This window comes from Sphaeramia orbicularis, chromosome 2 (assembly GCF_902148855.1).
Source record: "Sphaeramia orbicularis chromosome 2, fSphaOr1.1, whole genome shotgun sequence".
Taxonomy (NCBI): domain Eukaryota; kingdom Metazoa; phylum Chordata; class Actinopteri; order Kurtiformes; family Apogonidae; genus Sphaeramia; species Sphaeramia orbicularis.
Genome location: NC_043958.1, coordinates 26,560,741 through 26,578,590, shown reverse-complemented (window position 1 = coordinate 26,578,590; position 17,850 = coordinate 26,560,741). Strand labels below are relative to the sequence as shown.

Below are 17,850 nucleotides of genomic sequence, written 5' to 3'. Positions count from 1 at the left end.
AGTACGAGCTTCATACTAGTTCAATTCAACTTTATTTGTATAGCCCAATATCACAACAAGGTTATCTCAAAGGGCTTTACAGAGTCAGTTAGTCAGCACCAATATCACATGAGCTCCCTCCAACAAGAGCAGCCTCCGCCCACTCAGTTCCTGTGTTCATCTCATTGAGGCAATATAGCAATCGTGAGATCATGATCGCAACAGAAAATGCGATCATGAGATCATGATCTCACGAGAGAGAAAACGCAATCACAATCCCCCTTCCAAACAATAATCCTTCTCCTCCTCTTCCTCACTCTCAGATTGTCTCATCTTTAAGTTAAATAAGTTAATAAAACCACTTTCTTTCTTTTGCATTCTCTTGTATTATATTTTTATAAATGTTATTTTCTTTTAAATTGCACTTTTCCAGTTTTAAAAACCGTTAAAAATGATTTTTGGGTGGTTTTTGGGGGCTGGAATGGATTATATTATATTATATTATATTATATTATATTATATTATATTATATTATATTAACCCATAAAGACCCAGTGCTATTTTTGTGGCAGTTCCTTAATATTTTTTTCTCCATTTTTAACTTTTCTTAAGTGATATATCACCATTTATTCTAATATTACGTTCAGTATTTTTGCATTCATAAGTGAAAATCAGGGATTTTCCTATATTCAATTTACTAATTATGATTGATGTCCATAAAAGCTTGAATTAAAGTTAAAAGTTATTATATCAAAAATAGTGAAAATGTAAGAAAATGTGACTTTTTCAGTAAAATATATCATTAACTGAACAGAAAAAACAGCATCTCCATCCACTGTCATTGATCCAACTCCATGGGTTTTACTGGTGAGTCAATGTTGTAGATGACGATGTTTCCACGGTAACTACGGAGCCTCTGAATGTCCAAATGGGTCATATCTGATGACCATGAAAAGATGACGAGCTGTATTTTACACCAATTATTTACATGTATTGACAGGATTAGTGGATCAACAGGTATTTAACTTTTTAAATCACTAAATGATTTTGGTCACCAGTGTATGTTTGGGTCTTTATGGGTTAATTTCAAGAGGTGAAATTTATTTGCAAAATAAGTAAACTGCAAAATGCTCAGTCATGAAACAAACTCATGCTGTGAGGTTCTACTGTACTTTCTTATTTCCACTTCATGTTACTTCACACTTTCTCTCCTCTGCTTTTCAGAAGCAAATATTGTACTTTTTATTCCACTACATCTGTCTGACAGCTTGAGTTACAATTTTAGACAATGCATAATATAACAAGCTTGTTTACACTGTTTTTTGACTCCTCCCATCTTACAAATAACAGTCTGAAGTTAGCTCATAGGTTGGAAGTGTTGAAGCAAATGTTGTAAAATAAAGATGCAAAGCCCCATGGAAAAAAAGCTGTATTACAGTCAGTAGGGAAAGACATGATTTTTTTTTTTTTTTTTTTTTTTTTTTTAATCTCATTTGATTTATGTATCATTTACACATATGATGTTTGTCAATTAAAATATACAAATCAGGAAACGCACAGTTTGTTGTAAAACTTGTAAACATTCTCTCTTCACAATCTCTTCTGAATTTGAAGATGTCTCTGGAGCTTCAGCAAAATCAGAGTGTAGTGGTTTTCACTTCTGTTAAAATTGTGCTCAAGCTAGGTCATCATATACCGTATATTCGAATAACTTACATATTGAAATGAGTCACCATATTAACCCATAAAGACCAAAAAAGCCACTGGTGACACAAACCATCTACTGATCCAAACTGTTTAAAGCCTGTTGATCCATTAATCCTATAAATACAGGTTAATAATTGGTGTAAGATGCAGTTTGTCGTCTGTTCATGGTCATCATAAATGACCCATTTGGACGTTCAGAGGCTCCATAGTGAACGTGGAAACACTGTCATCTTCTACAACTTGATTCACCAGTAAAACCCATAGAGTTTGATCAATGATAGTGGATGGACACACTAGGCTTATGTTCAGTTAATGATAGAATTTGTGGAAAAAGTCACTTTTACTTCAGTTTTGTCTGTTTTTGATATAATGACCCTCAACTTTAATCTGAGCTTTCATCAACATCTACATGATCTGTGAATTAAATATAGGAAAATACATGACTATCACAGAAAAAGCACAAAATACAGAGCATAATATTATAATAAATGGTGATCAATCATTTAAGAAAGGTTAACCCATAAAGACCCGGTGTTATTTTTGTGGAAGTTCCCAAGTGAATTTTTCACTCTATTTAACATTTTTTAAGGGATTTATCACCATTTATTATAATATTATCGTCTGCGTTTTGCATCTTTCAGTGTAAATCAGGTATTTTCCCCAATATTTAATTTACTGACCATGTAGATGTTCATGAAAACTTGGAGTAAATTCAAAGGTTATTCTTTTTTGACAGGAAAAACTGAAGAAAAAGGGATTTTTTTCAGCAAGGATATCAATGACTGAACATAAAAGCAAGCATCTACAACTTCTGTCATTGATCCAACTCCATGGGTTTTACTGGTGAATCAATGTTATTGAAGATGATGATGTTTCCATGTTCACTATGGAGCCTCTGAATGTTCAAATGGGTCATATCTGATGACCATGAAAAGATGACAAACTGTATTTTACACCAATTATTTACATGTATTGATAGGATTAGTGGATCAACAGGTATGAAACAGTGTAAATCAGTAGATAGTTTTGGTCACCAGCGGCTGTTTGGGTCTTTATGGGTTAAATAAAGAGTAAAAATTCATTTGGGAAGCGCAACAAAAGTAGGACTGGGTCTTTATGGGCTAAAGGAAAATGGTGAATTACAGTCTTTTTTGCCTAGTTTTGCACCACTTGAGCATGTAATGTAATGTAATTACTAAAGGTATGCCCATTACATCCATTCAATAGGAGGAAAAAATGTGCAACCTTTCAAAAAAAAAAAAAAAAAAAAGAAAGCCAGTGTAGTAACCCCTGAGTTTTACCAGTGCTCAGCTGCCAAAAAGGTCTACAAATGCTGAGTGTGAGTGTGAGACCTGCAGAAGTGTTCCTGGTGAATACTCCTCTTCATCCAGCACCAGACGGGAGCCGTACCAAAAGGCCAAACCATAGCACAGGAAGATGATTAGCCACATGTACCCGGTGAAAAAGCCCATGATCAGCCCCTTCCTGATGCCCCAGCGCTGTGCTGAGACCAAGTTCCTGTCATATCTGTAAAAGCAACCAGTTTGAGAAGTTCATCTCGGCTGTGAGGCTCCGCGGTACACACTCATCCTGCATAATTTACCTCTCCACTTCTTTTTTCTCTCCGCCAAAAGCAGCCACAGTCCTGATGGAGGAGAGCACCTCATCAGCTACAGCTCCAGCTTTGGCGTATGCCTGCAGCTCCATCCCTGTCAGCTTAGCTACAAACTAGAACAGAAAGTAGAACCAGAGCAGTGAATGTGACGGGAGTTGAGGAGCTTACACTGTAAAATATAACTTGTTTCAACTTAAAAATATGAGCGAAAGGGCTGCCTTAACCCTTTATCAGGCAAGGGACTCTTTTTGGTAATTTCCGCATACATTACAAGACAGTAACAGCACCAGTTACAGTGACGACAGTGAGGCAACAATCTCAGGTCCAATGTGGTCTACAGTGTCTGGTCCACCTCTACATGAACAGTGAGCATAACTGCTTTGTTGGGTACCATGAAGTAATGGTACTAATGTAAGGAATGATGTTCAAAGTGATAATGTGTATGTTGACAGTACTTATGTTCTAAAGGTGATGTTTTAACCCTATAACGCCAAACATATCATAATTGATACATGAGTTTTGAAGCCCTCTACATGATCAGTGTGATGTTTTTTGTCTTGAAAAACCTGATGTATACAATTCACTAGGCCTGTAACAGTACACAAAATTTTTGGTTCGGTACGTTTTCGGTTTGAAAGCCATGGTTCGTTTTTTTTTTTTTTTTTTTTGGTTCGGTACAGGAAGAAAGAAAACCCCTCAAAATGTCTTTAATACATTTATGAATTTTTGAAAAATTGTCCCCCAGTTTTGGACACAATAGAATATAGAAAAACAGGAATATAATTCTGCTGCTATAAATCAAATAGAAAATAAAATGAATTATTAATATTACTAGATGTATTTGAAACATTAGTATTGCACTTTTCCCTGACAGGTAGTTTTGAACAAACAACAAAAATCAAATCACAGTTCTGTCAGTTCACAATCTGCATAAAATACCAAAAAAATTCCACATGAAGTGCAACATTAACTAGAGGACAAACTGGTATTCTCTTTAAAACAAACTGAAGAGCAACTTTGACAACAAAAAATTAACCAAATTATTTCTTTTACAGCAAATAACAAATTGTTTAGGACACTTTGTGTATGTGCACGCGTGAGTGCAGGGTGCGATTTGTAGGGGGAATGTTTTTGGTGGTTTTTTTGGTCAGAGCTGGGGGGTGGGGGGGTCCATAACTAATGTAACTAATGCTGGCGTGAAACGAAAGTGAAATTTTATATTCTTTCAACGTCCAACTCCGGATTCTATTCCTCTGTTATACAGCGTGTGTGTGTGTGAGACAGACAGACAGAGCTAGTGTAAGTGTTTTAGAACTACCGTAGTTCCTAGGGGCCAAACAATGTCCGTCTTATTAATGTCTGTTTTCCCGTTGTTGTCTTTCACTGGGACCTGAACTGATCCCAAACGGGACTGTAATGATGGTGGAGGGTCTTCAGTCTCTTCCTTCCAGGTTCACATCATATTTGTTGTTGTTTTATTTTTATTTATTTATTTTTTTAACCTTATATCAGCTGCTATTTCGTATTTCGGGTCAATGTGCACGTCCTTCAATATGTCCGTGTGGAACTTGCGCAGATTTAAAGTTCCGCATCAAACAACGTCTTTCGTTCCTTTTTCTTTTTCTCATCATACTGTGCCGTTTCGGTACAGCTGTGTACTGAACCGAACAGGTGTGTACCGAAACGGTTCGGTACGTGTACCATTACAGGCCTACAATTAGATACATGCAATACATGGATAATCCACCAGGGGGGAGGAACTCATTCACCAGAGGCCTTTCCAGTGACTCTGCAAGGAAGGAAGCAGAACTTTTCCAATTTTGAAAAGGAATAACCAATTTGTTAGACATGTTTGTGTTATATTGTGTTTTTGTTTGTTCAAAAATAATAATATTTGAGCATTGAGACCTGATGTATCAAATATGATACAAAATTGAAAATCATACATGGAAATTGTTATTTGAAGAACATTTTTTTTGGTTGTTCAGAAGGACCAATAAAGGTCCATGTTCCTTACATGTGTTTTTCTTGTATTGTTTATATTTACTTCTTGGTTTGTTTGTTTTTTGTTTTGTTTTTTGTTTTTTTTTGCTTCCTTACAGGTAAGGAACCAAATATGGTAACTTCATTAACCTTGATTTTCTACATAATAAAACATTTTGAAAAATTTCACAAAAGTAATAAAGTCTTGTTTAGGTCCTCCAATCACACACTAAGGTTGGAATTTTGAATTTTAGAGTATTTCTGTGAGCGTCCTATAAAGGGTTCAGAGTTGAGACATTTTTAACTTGTATTTTTGTGTCATCACAAGTCAAGTTATAATTTGTTATTCTAACACAGAATAATACGTTAGTGCAACAAATGGGGCACATTCAATTTTACAGTGCAGAGGAAAAGAAAAGCAGAGACTCACCAGAGCCATTAGACCGGCTCCAACACCAATCAGAGGACTCACTGCGACGATGACCAGAGTCAACTTCCATCCTTTGAAGAAGCCAACGCAGAAGCCACACACAAAGGTGGTGAAACGCTGCATGAAAATGGCAACCTGATCCGCGATGGCATCATTGATCTTATTGATATCACTGCGATGCAAACAGGACAAATTGTAATACAGACGATACTCGATCGATACAGAAATAAGTCTCATTATTCCCACTCACTCCGACAAGCGAGTGTTGAGCTCTCCCACAGAGGTGCAGTCAAACCAGCCGATCTCCATCCTCATCACTTTGCCGAAGTACATCCTCCTGATGACTTGAATTTGTCTGGCAGCAGATGTCACCCACAGGGAGATCTGTAATATAGAGGAAAGAAGCTAAAGTTACATATCGTTAGCCTCATAGCATAAGTCACACAGTATGTGGACAAAAGTATTGGGACACGTTGAATTCAGGTGTTCCTTTTCTAACAGGGGTCTGGACTACAAAACAATAATGTCAAATGTCATAATATAGTTTTACATTGGGATAAACATCATTGCTTTGTTTAACCCTCCGGTATCCCATCCAGCAAGGCCCTTACTAAGCACCAAGTGTGCCATTTTCGCACACTTGTGGAATAATGTCAAAAAAATTTTCATACAGTTTGTTTTTAATTCTTTTACACTTTTTTCTATTTTATCAACTTGAGCCGTAAATAAAAATACCAAATACTCAATAATTGTCACATTTTTTAACCCTTTAAATGTCATGTTTGTAATGTAAACAAACCATATTTTTGGATGCAAAACACACAAAAAATTATTTTTTTTCAATATACTACATAAAAAGTGGATCACATATTATTTGATTTTTTCATCCTGGCATATTTCAATGATTAACTCCAACATTGGTTAATTTGCATTACTATTTTGGTGCTAGGTCAAATGTTCAAAATACGAGCATCTGTCACCAAGTGTGCCAAAAAGGCACACCTATAAATCGAACTATTAAGTATTATATATTGATTTATTTTTCTGCTCTAATTTGATTTTATTTTTGTAAATCAAGGTCAGCCCTAATCATACATATCAAATAATCATTCATTTTAGATTTTTTTTAACCCTTTAAACGATCTCTTTTCATCAAGATGTCACTATATTTTTTGATGCAAAAAAAGCCTAAATATGTTGTTGTTTCTTTTTTTTTTTTTTCAAAAATACTACATAAAAATTGGATTACAAATTATTTGATTTTTGCAGCCTGGCATATGTCAATGATTAACAACAACATTAACAATGTTAATAAATTAATTTAGACCCTCATCTCTCAAATGAAGCCCAGATATCAGTAAAAGCAGGATTTATGCCTTAATGGCTTATGGATCAAAAACAGTGGTTATAATACGTAGAAGAAATAGTGCGTTTTAGGCACACTTGGGAGACAGATGCTAGTCTGGTAATTTTCTTTTGTTAACAATGTGAAAATTTTAGTTGGTGGCCAGAATTTTAAAGACCCTGCACAAATGAACAACTTTTGAATTCTAACTTTATTTAAATTGTGAAAAATAATATGACGTTTTTTAACACGAAGTGCAAAGTGTGCCTAAAAAGCGCACCTGGATACCAGAGGGTTAAATTGTTATCTTTCCAAAATGCCTCAGAGATGGTTTTCATTTGTGCTATGTGCCATCTTCATTTACTCTTAACCAGTATCATATATACTGATATTTACACATCTGAACAAATCTCACAAGTGTTCCCTTTATTATGACACCAGAATCATTCAAATATACCTTGTGGTTACAGAGATATACTCTTTTTATTACAGGTATGCAAATTTTGAGCAGAGGCCTAAAAAATAGATCTGTTTTTAAAGGGCTAATTTCTCTCAACATTGATTCTTTTTTTTATCCATGACTGTGATTTTAAATGTTCTACCTCTTTTTTTTTTCTCTCTCTCCTTGAGCCCACTTCTATTTCCACAAACAAGATAAACTGCTTGCATACACGCACACAACCGCACACACTCAGACACACAGGACACACTATATACTCACAAACCACACAGTACAGGTACTTTTTTCCTCTTCTTTACCCCTTTTCTACTACCCCCATATAAACATCCATATTAATCATCAATATGATATTATCACAACATAAACTATATTAAGACATTTGTCATTATTGTTTTGCAGCCCCGATCCCTTTTAAAAAAGAAACACATGAATTTAATGTGTCCCAATACTTTTGTCAATATAGTGTACGAGTTAGACAATTATGCTATGAGGCTGAGACCACTGAGACCGCCACTACGCTGTGACAGACCGTTTTACTGCAAAGTGACTACTTTTACTTACATAAAAGGTATAAAAATTTCGACAACGCTGATTAATGTCAGTTTATTTTACTGAACCGGTGTGTTGTAGATCTTTGAGAAGACCCCTTGAAGTCTGAGAAATAACACTAACAATGTGGAACTGAAAGCTAAAAACAGAAATAAGATGTGGTGGTTTTATAGATATGTATGTAGTCCAAATAGGAGAACATTTCTGCACCATTCTTTTTACAACATAAGACTGTAACAGTAGGAATGATTTAATAGTGACAGAGTGCTAGAGGATTCAGGCACTGGCCTTAACTCATAAATTCTAATCAGAGGACATTCTGTATAATGTGTGAACACTGTGAAATTATTTTAACCCTCTAAGACCCAAACAGTCGCCAGCAACCAAAACCATCTACTGATCCACAATGTTGAATAACTTCTGAACCACTAAACCTACCAATAAATTGAAATAATTCAGGTAAGCATAGTTTGTCATCGTTTTCATGGTCATCATATATGACCCGTTTGGACGTTCAGAGGCCCCATAGTTACTATGGAAAACACTGTCATCGTCTGAAACATTGATTCACCAGTAAAGCCCATGGAGTTTGATAAATGACAGTGGATGGAGATGGGTTTTTTTTTATGTTCAGTTAATGATATATTTGCTGAAAAAGTCCCTTTTCTTCAGTTTTCTCTGTTTCTGATATAATAACCCTCAACTTTAATATGAATATCTACATAATCAGTAAATTAATTATAGGGAAATAGGTGAGTTTCACTTAAAAACACAAAATACAGAGGACAATATTATGATGAATGGGAATAAATCACTTAAGAAGAGGTTAAAATGTTTTGTTTTGTTTTTTAATTATATAGGAACTACCACAAAAGTAGCTCTGAGTGTTTATGGGTTAATGTGAACTAGTGTTTACATCATCCCAATATTGTCAATATGGCAATGATCTCATAACTCACCTACATTTTACACAAGGTGAAACAATTATGTAAATCATGAAAATTGTTAAAAGTAAAAGTAAAGTAAAAGTAACTTTTTCTTCAGTTTTCTCTGTTTCAAATATAATAACCCTCAACTTGAATCTGAACATTTATGATCAGTGAATTAAATACAGGAAAATACCTAATTTTCACTGGGGAAAAAGCAAAATACAGAGGATAATATAATTAATTTTTTGTAAATCCCTTGAGAGAGGTTAAATAGAGACAAAGCCATTTCTATATGGGCTAAACAAATCACTTGTTGTTATTGAAGAGGTAATAATAATAATAATAATAATACTAATAATAATTAAAAGGCATTTTATAAAGCACTTTTCATTCAAAAGAATCTCAAAGTGCTACACTGAAAAGAGAAAGTCTTTAAAATACTAAATGTAGCACACACCAAAACATCTAGCACAACATTTCAACAAATTTTAAAATAATTTCCATTAATACATAATACATACTTATGTTTTTAAGGACTAACCTGAAAGTACCCGAGCACGAACACAGCTACTCGATGCCAACGTAGTAAAAGGCAAATTTGGTCATTTCATATTCAATGTCAAGAAGTCTGAAAGTCAGCACACACAGTACAGTCACACCACTAATAAATCATGCGGAAACTACAAAATTGCAAGTAAACACAGATCTAAAAGAGTAGAACTCCTTTAATATCACATCATACATCATATTGATGTTCAGAAAGCCAAACTCATGCATTCTCACAACCCACTTACCCACACGTCCTGGGCTTCAGCGGCCTGAGCATCTCCCACGTGAATTGTCATGAGGCCCCAGCCCGACTGGTTCTGGTTCAGTACTTCTGTGTAGTTCCTCTTCCACTGGATGGTGTTGTTCACACACTCTTTCTGGGGTCCGCTCAGCTCATTTAGCTCCGGTGTCCGTAGTCGATGAAAGGGTCAGTGAGGAGGCCGAACACCAGCAACATGAGGGGCTGGGCGAGCCATGCAGGATGGCACACAGGCTGCCCATAACATCATCAGAACCTCTCTGTTTGTGGCGAAACGGAACTGGACAAGCATGAAGCATTAAAGAGCATCTCTGAAGGTTGTGAAGAGTGCAAATCGTTAGCCTCATCGCGTAACTGTCTAACTCAATGATTCTCAACTGATGGGTCGCAACCCAAAAGTAGGTTTGCAAACCCTGTCTTCAGTGGGTCACGGGCTTTGTCTGGCCAAAAAATATGGTAACAAACAAATCCAGTGCTTATTACCCTGTCCCTCGAGGGGGAGCAAGGGGGTGTCGTTTTTTGGTTTGGTTGTTTGTTTATTTGTTAACACTCTAGCAGCAAAACTATTGGTTGAATTCGTACCAAATTTGATTTGTAGATTGCCAGTGACCCAAAATCAATGTCATTACATTCTGGGAAAAAATAGGTCAAAATTCAATTTTTTTATGAAATTTTTATTTTTTTATTTTTTTGTCCAATTTACTTATAACACTGGTCAACAACAAATTTATTGTTTAAGTTTTTTGAGCTGATTTAGGATAATTTTGGTGTGCTGAATCCAAAAATCACATTAATTTTGCTCAATCAGGTCAACTTTCTGAACTATGCTACATATTGGCTTTTTAACATTTGTGCTTACATTTATGGGCATTTTCATATCATATGATACAAAATTCTTTCATATTTCTTGCAATAAACGAGTTCTGAAGATTTTACTTTTGCCAATTTATGATTAATGGTTTTTTTTAATATTACAGGTGAATGAAATGGCTTCGACTAGAAGATCTTGCAAAAATAAGCCTGACGTATTCTGCTACAGGGGTTGGACAAAATAATGGAAACACCTTCACCTCAAGATGATAATGCTCCAATCCATACAGCTAGAATTGTTAAAGAATGGCATGAGGAACATTCTAATGAAGTTGAGCATCTCGTATGGCCGGCACAGTCCCCAGACCTCAACATTATTGAGCATTTATGGTCAGTTTTAGAGATTCAAGTAAGACCGTCGATTTCCACCGCCATCGTCTCTAAAAGAGTTGGAGGGTATTCTAACTGAAGAATGGCTTAAAATTCCTTTGGAAACAATTCACAAGTTGTATGAATCATACCTCGGAGAACTGAGGCTTGTAATTGCCGCAAAAGGCGGACCTACACCATATTAAATTATATTTTTGTTGATTTTTTAAGGTGTTTCCATTATTTTGTCCAACCCCTGTACATCTGCGGTGAATACACCATTGTATCTAACAGGAATCCTGTTAGAAAATGATTTTTTTTCTCTTAAAACTTATTTTGGGTGAGAACTATATAAAAAATCAACTGATAAAAGTCACAAAATGTCATCAATTTTTGTGAGAAGATCAAATTTTTCAAAATCAAATTAGCAAAAACACCTGACCTGATTGAGAAAAACAGATGTCATTTTTGGATTTAGCGGTGCAAAATGGTCCTAATTCAGTTGAAAAAACCTAGACAACTTGCAAAAAACATTTTTTTGTAACCCAGTCTAAGTGGTCAGAGGGGCCGTAGGCGCAGAATGGCAGCCACGCGTCCGCCAGTCTGCCCCAGGGCAGCTGTGGCTACAAATGTAGTTTACCACCACCAGAGGGAGAATGTGAGAGTGAATGAATAATGGATCCACTGTGTGCACTTTGAGCATGCATTCATAGAAAAGTGCTATATAAATCTAATCCATTATTATTATTATTATGTAGCACCAACCAAAACTATTGGTTGAATTCAAACCAAATTGGGTTTATAGATTGCCAGTGACCCAGAATAGATGTAATTAAATTTTGGGAAAAGTAGGTCAAAGTTAAAAAAATTTTATGAATTTTTAAAATCCCCCCCCATTTACTTATAATGGGCGAAACTTCACATCTATAAAAAACATCAATTTTGTTTCAATGTACTTCAAACTTGGCACATATATAAGGGCAGTTGATATCCTGACATCACCGCATGCATAGGCATGTTGACATCAGCTGGATCGATGCCAAAATAAGCAACAACACATGTGAGGGGAGGGGTTTGTTGTGCCTGGCACCACTTTTTTTTTATATAATGGAGCCCTATCCATTCACACTCCCCAACAGTAGGTGGCAGTAATGTGCTGTAATGCTAATTAACACCAGACATTTCACAGCATAAAAGAATACCCAGAAGTTTATATTCAAATCATGGTGAAACTCATGTATGACATCAGCTACATCAGATTTGGTTTTACCGACATTAAGGACAAAAGCCTCAGTGTGTTTAATGCTTGAATAAGTGACTTGAAGCACATTCAATGACATTTATCACAATATAAAACTATATTATGATTTTTTTTCATTATTAGAAAAGGAACACCTAAATTCAACGTGTCCCAGTACTTTTGTCCAGATAGTGTATGACTTAGGCAATTATGCTATGAGGCTAACAATATGTCATTTTAAAAAGTGCAAACATTTTACCAGCTGAAAGAAGCCAACTCGTATTGCTGGTTGCTCTGTTTTTCCCTGAGCTCTGTTGGAATAAAAGGACACATGTGGTCAGTTTTATATCTACTGCAGGGGTGTCAAACTCATTTCAGTTCAGGGGCCACATTCAGCCCAATATGATCTTAAGTGGGCTGAACCAGTACAATAATAGAAAAATAGCCGATACATTTTGAAAATTTCAAATTTTTCTCTTTGTTTTAGTGCACAAAAGTAAAATTAAATAACAGAAATGTTAAAATGTCTACATTTAGAAACATTCCTTTTGCAAAAAATAATGAGTAACCCAAACAATCTGAAATTTCTTAAGAAAATTAAGTGCAATTTTAACAATATTATCCCTCAGCTTATTATATACCGGGTGGGGAAGCAAAATTATAATATTTTGAGGCAGGGATTGAAAGACAGTGTATGACCAATTAGTTTATTGAAAGTCATGAGAATTTATTTGCCACAAGAAAATGTACATAATAGAAAATGTTTTTATTCTATGTGTCCTCCTTCTTTCTCAATAACTGCCTTCACACGCTTCCTGAAACTTGCGCGTGTGTTCCTCAAATATTCAGGTGACAACTTCTCCCATTCTTCTTTAATAGTATCTTCCAGACTTTCTGGTAATAGTTTTGCTCATAGTCATTCTCTTCTTTCCATTATAAACAGTCTTTATGGACACTCCAACTATTTTTGAAATCCTCCTTTGGTGTGACGAGTGCATTCAGCAAATCACACACTCTTTGACGTTTGCTTTCCTGATTACTCATATGGGCAAAAGTTCTGAAAAGGTATGGATAATAGTGTTAGGTATGATTATGACATCAATATATGTTTGGTTTCAAAACAATTGACGTAGTGCCTGCTGAGAAAAAACAACTAAATGTTCAGTGTAAATTTTGCTTCCCCACCCTGTATGTGCATTAGAGATGGCAGTGGATCTATAAAGGCGCAAAACTTTTAGTAACAGGCAGAATATTGTGAAAATTTTGCTGTTTGGAATTTGGAGTTGACATTATCTATGGGTTATTTTGCTTTTATTTTACTGGTTGTGATCAAATTGGGCTAAAATAATTTTGAGACCATGAACTGGTAATGTTTTCAATGTAAATTTTGCCCTTTGCAGATTCATCCCACGAGTCAGAGTGGAAAATCTGGCAGGCCAGTTGTGGGCCCGCGGGCACTCATCATTGACACCCCTGATTTATTGAATATGATCACGTATGGGCTTTTATTGCCATGTTTTACTCACTTTCTCATCCTCCTTAGACGTTGTCATGTCCTGCATGGAAAAAAAACAGATATGAGAAACATACGGTAAAATGTTGAAGTTAGAACAGACTTCAGATACAAACACACACACACACACACAAAAAAAACCCCAAAGCAGATAATCACAGCACACCCCTGCCCCACATACTCTTCTCTTTCCACAAGCACACATGGCCGGGGGGCATTGCCCTCCAGAGAGATAACACACTCTTTCTAGAAACAAAGCAACTCTGATTTCTTATGAAGACAGAGGCTTAAGCCAACAGCAGCTGAGGCCTTTCTGCAGAACAAATGTCAAATTTTAGAAATCGACTCCACAACAGGGCAAAAGTTTGAGAGCCCTTCCAATGTCTCAGAGGAAAAACTTTAACTTTTAAGTGTTTTAACGTCTCTCTCTCTACATTATGATGGCAATGTACTGCTTCCTGCAGGGTGAGACTGTCAGAGGGAGTAGTAACAGCCCGGTTTAATGCTGGGTTTGGATGTAATCGAGCAAAGTTGTCAGAAAAAGTTGACTTTAAAGGCTTTATTTACCTCAAGAGCTGCAGAAAAGCTGCAACCCATTTATTGTTCCATTTTCATATTACACACAGTTTTTCTTCACATCAACTTTTTTTTTTTTTTTTTTACATTTATGAGCAGATTAACCCATAAAGACCCAAACACCCACTGTTCACCAAGATCATCTACTGGTCTAAAATGTTTAATACCTGTTGAGCCACTAATCCTATCAATACATGTAAACAATTGGTGTAGAATACAAATCGTCATCTTTTCGTGGTCATCAGATATGACTCATTTGGACATTCAGAGGCTCTGTAGGGAACTTGGAAACACTGTCATCTTCTACAGCATTGATTCAACAGTAAAATCCATCTAGTTTGACAAATAACAGTGAATGGAGATACCTGGTTTATGTTCAGCTGATGATATGTTTTACTGAAAAAGCCACTATTTCTTCAGTTTTCTCTGGTTTTGATACAATAACACTCAAATGTTATCTCTGCATGACGACTGAAGTACATGATCAATAAATTAAATAAAGGAAAATTCCTGTTTTTCATTGAAAAAATACAAAATACAGAGGATAATATTATAATAAATGGTGATAAATCACTTAAGAAAGGTTAAATAGAGAGAAAAATTAATTTGGGAACCGCCACAGATGTAGCACTGGGTCTTCATAGGTCTTTATTGGACAGTGGATGGACACACTTGGTTTTACATTCAGTTATTGATATCTTTGCTGAAAAAGTCACTTTTTCTCCATTTTTTCTTGTTTCTGATATAATAACCCTCAACTTTAATCTGAGCTTTTATGAACATCTATATGATCAGTAAATGCAAAGCAATAAAATACCTGATTTTCACTGAGAAAATATAAAATAAAGAAGATAATATTACAATAAATGGTAATAAATCACTTTAAAAAGGTTATATATAGGGGAAAAAATGTATTTGGGAACTGCCACTAAAGTGGCGCTGCGTCTTTATGGGTTAAAAAAGGCAAACAACTCCTACAAATGTCCAAACTTTTGCTGACAACTTACAAAACCCTCCGTTATTAAAAAAATCTTACAACGCTCTGTGTTGCAACTAAGTCTGAATAATATTATTTGGACAATTTGCTTTGCAGGACGTTGTTTGCTGCTATTGTCATGGTGACAAAAGGGTAATAAATCAACAAGAGATAAGCGTTATCTTTCCTTGGAATGTTTTGATCTAGCAGAGAATTCATTTCAAACACTAAACATCAGTCACAGTTTCCAGTTACATCAGAATACAGCGACATTAAATCACTAAATTATTCAAAGAGTTTAGGTATTTTTGTCTAATTTCCCATAAGCCCTTGATCTAAATCAAAGTGCATCTGTGCAAAACTTTATTTTATATGCACATTTTATTCAGGTAAAAGCATGAGTAAGAGACAAAAGAATTGAACCGTTGAAATTGATTAATACTCATAATGAATGATTAAAACAAAGACTAGACCAAGAGATTATATAAAAACATGAGAGTTAAATCCAATTATAGTAAAATGAAGTTTTCACGTTTGATTGCACAGCAAATTTACTTACTGTTATTCATGCTTTATCCCTTCCATCCATATTTTGTGGATGCATTTCCAGAAGGCTTAATTACAAAAAAGCAAAATAACACAATGTTTCTCCATGAAACTGTAAATTTCCATAGTTTTACTGTCGCACTTGCATTGTTTTTGCAAATTGCATTTGTGTAATTATGTCTTATTGCATCTCTGTACAGTCAAAATGTCTCCTTGTTCTACTTTACCTCACGTGTTCCCCCAATAATAATGTAAGACAATGTTGAAATGATCTAAAACATGGGTGTCAAACATAAAGCCCATGGGCCCAAAACCAGTCCAATCCAAAGGGTCCAATCCATCCCATGGGATGAATTTGTGAAATACAAAATTACACTGAAGATATGAACAATCATTTTAGTTCAGGTTCCACATTCAGCTCAATTCAATTTCAAGTGGATCAGACCAGTAATATACTATCATAACAATCTCTACATAATAACAACTCCACATTTTTTCTTTTTTTTGTGTGAAAAAAGCTAAATTACATAAAATGATTACATTTATAAATGATCCTTTCACAAAAATCAAAATACCATGTATTAGTAGATCCTCTGTGATCTGTAATTTATAATGCACATGTTGTAATCATCAACTGCGGCATCATATTGTTAAAATTGTACTTATTTTTTCTGAAGAAATGTCAGATTGTTCATTTTTGTTCGTGCTATTCACATTTTTTTAGAAGTAAGTTTTTGTAGACGTAAACATTTTTGTGATGTCATTTGAGTTTGTGTACTTTAAAACTTAAATAAAAGTTTGGAGTTGGCATTATTTATGTATTAATATGTTATTATTTTACTGGAGATCATATTGGGCTGAATGTGGAAGCTGAAATAAAATGAGTTTGACACCCATGTTCTAAAGCATTTAAATACAATAGGGCTTGTACTGCGTAGTGAATAATCATCAATGTAGTTGTGATAAAACAGTATATACTCACATGTAGGAACCAGCTGGCTCTGCAACACAGAAACACACATTAAACATAAATGTAATCAAGTGAACATTTTACCTTTTCCCTCTGATGTGAGAAATTCAAAGTAATCACGTCGTACCTTCATCTGACGCCTCATAGCTGTGGTTTTCCTGTCCAAGTTTTTTAATGCTTTGCAATCTCACCGATCCAGCCGGCATGTTGATTCATCTGAAGAAAGGATACGCTCTAATCCCACTGAACCCAGAGGGAATCTCTATCTTTTTTTTTTCCCTCTAGCTATCACCCACTTTTCAGTGACAACACAAAAGGTTTTCACGCTGATGTGATGCTTAAAAGGAGAGACTTACCAAGGCTTTAATGTAAAGGAGAAAGATGTTTTTTTATCCTTAAATTAAACTAACCATAAAGCAGTCAAGTCTAATTTCTCCTTCTCTTGGGCCTTAGTTGTTGAATTGTCACAGCAGCTTTTCCCTCGCCGACCAGAGCACACACTGTGTACCTTGGCGTGGATTCACGTGCTGTTATTGAATCGAGGCTTGGTTGGAACGTGGGGTCAGAGTGTTGTGTTTGAGGGTAAGTGTCCTGTCGGTTTATGCTGCTGGAAAGGCCACTGACCTCGACAGGTAAACAATTTGCCTGCAGAGGCCGTGTACGATTTCAGCATCAACGCTCCATGAAGGATTGACAAACTCTACAAGTGAGAGGTTTAACTCTTTCATGCATGAATTATGTCAAACTTAGTCAAGATTTTCTTCCTGAGTGTTTTTATTCCTCTTTAGGTATCAGTGGCAGATCCAGAAAAAATAGAAGGGAGAATGGTGGGGTGCAGTGTTGGAGCCCCAGTAGGGGTTCAAAAATGATTAAAATCACATAAAACTGTATGTTTTTAATTACCATACACTAATAAAATGAATACAATTGAACTTCACTAATGTGACCTTTTGGAACCAAAGCAAAGAGTTGGCTTCAATAAAGTTGTCCTCAGTTATGGCATTGAATTCCATTTCATTCCAAATAATTTTGAATACTAACACCA

The 17,850-nt window shown here is 35.5% G+C and overlaps 1 protein-coding gene across 1 annotated transcript in view; it reads right to left on the bottom strand.

The window, feature by feature from the left end:
- LOC115436613 (bile salt export pump-like) overlaps positions 1–17,011 on the bottom strand; it is a 66,520-nt gene extending 49,509 nt beyond the window's left edge. Inside the window, 15 exon segments of the mRNA XM_030159512.1 lie at positions 3,039–3,213; positions 3,290–3,414; positions 5,715–5,886; positions 5,965–6,098; positions 9,539–9,570; positions 9,573–9,625; positions 9,792–9,838; positions 9,840–9,956; positions 9,959–10,017; positions 10,020–10,049; positions 10,052–10,085; positions 12,484–12,535; positions 14,986–15,011; positions 16,814–16,836; positions 16,933–17,011. Of these exon segments, the coding sequence (XP_030015372.1) occupies positions 3,039–3,213; positions 3,290–3,414; positions 5,715–5,886; positions 5,965–6,098; positions 9,539–9,570; positions 9,573–9,625; positions 9,792–9,838; positions 9,840–9,956; positions 9,959–10,017; positions 10,020–10,049; positions 10,052–10,085; positions 12,484–12,535; positions 14,986–15,011; positions 16,814–16,836; positions 16,933–17,011 (1,158 nt within the window).
- Positions 17,012–17,850: the final 839 nt, after the last annotated feature.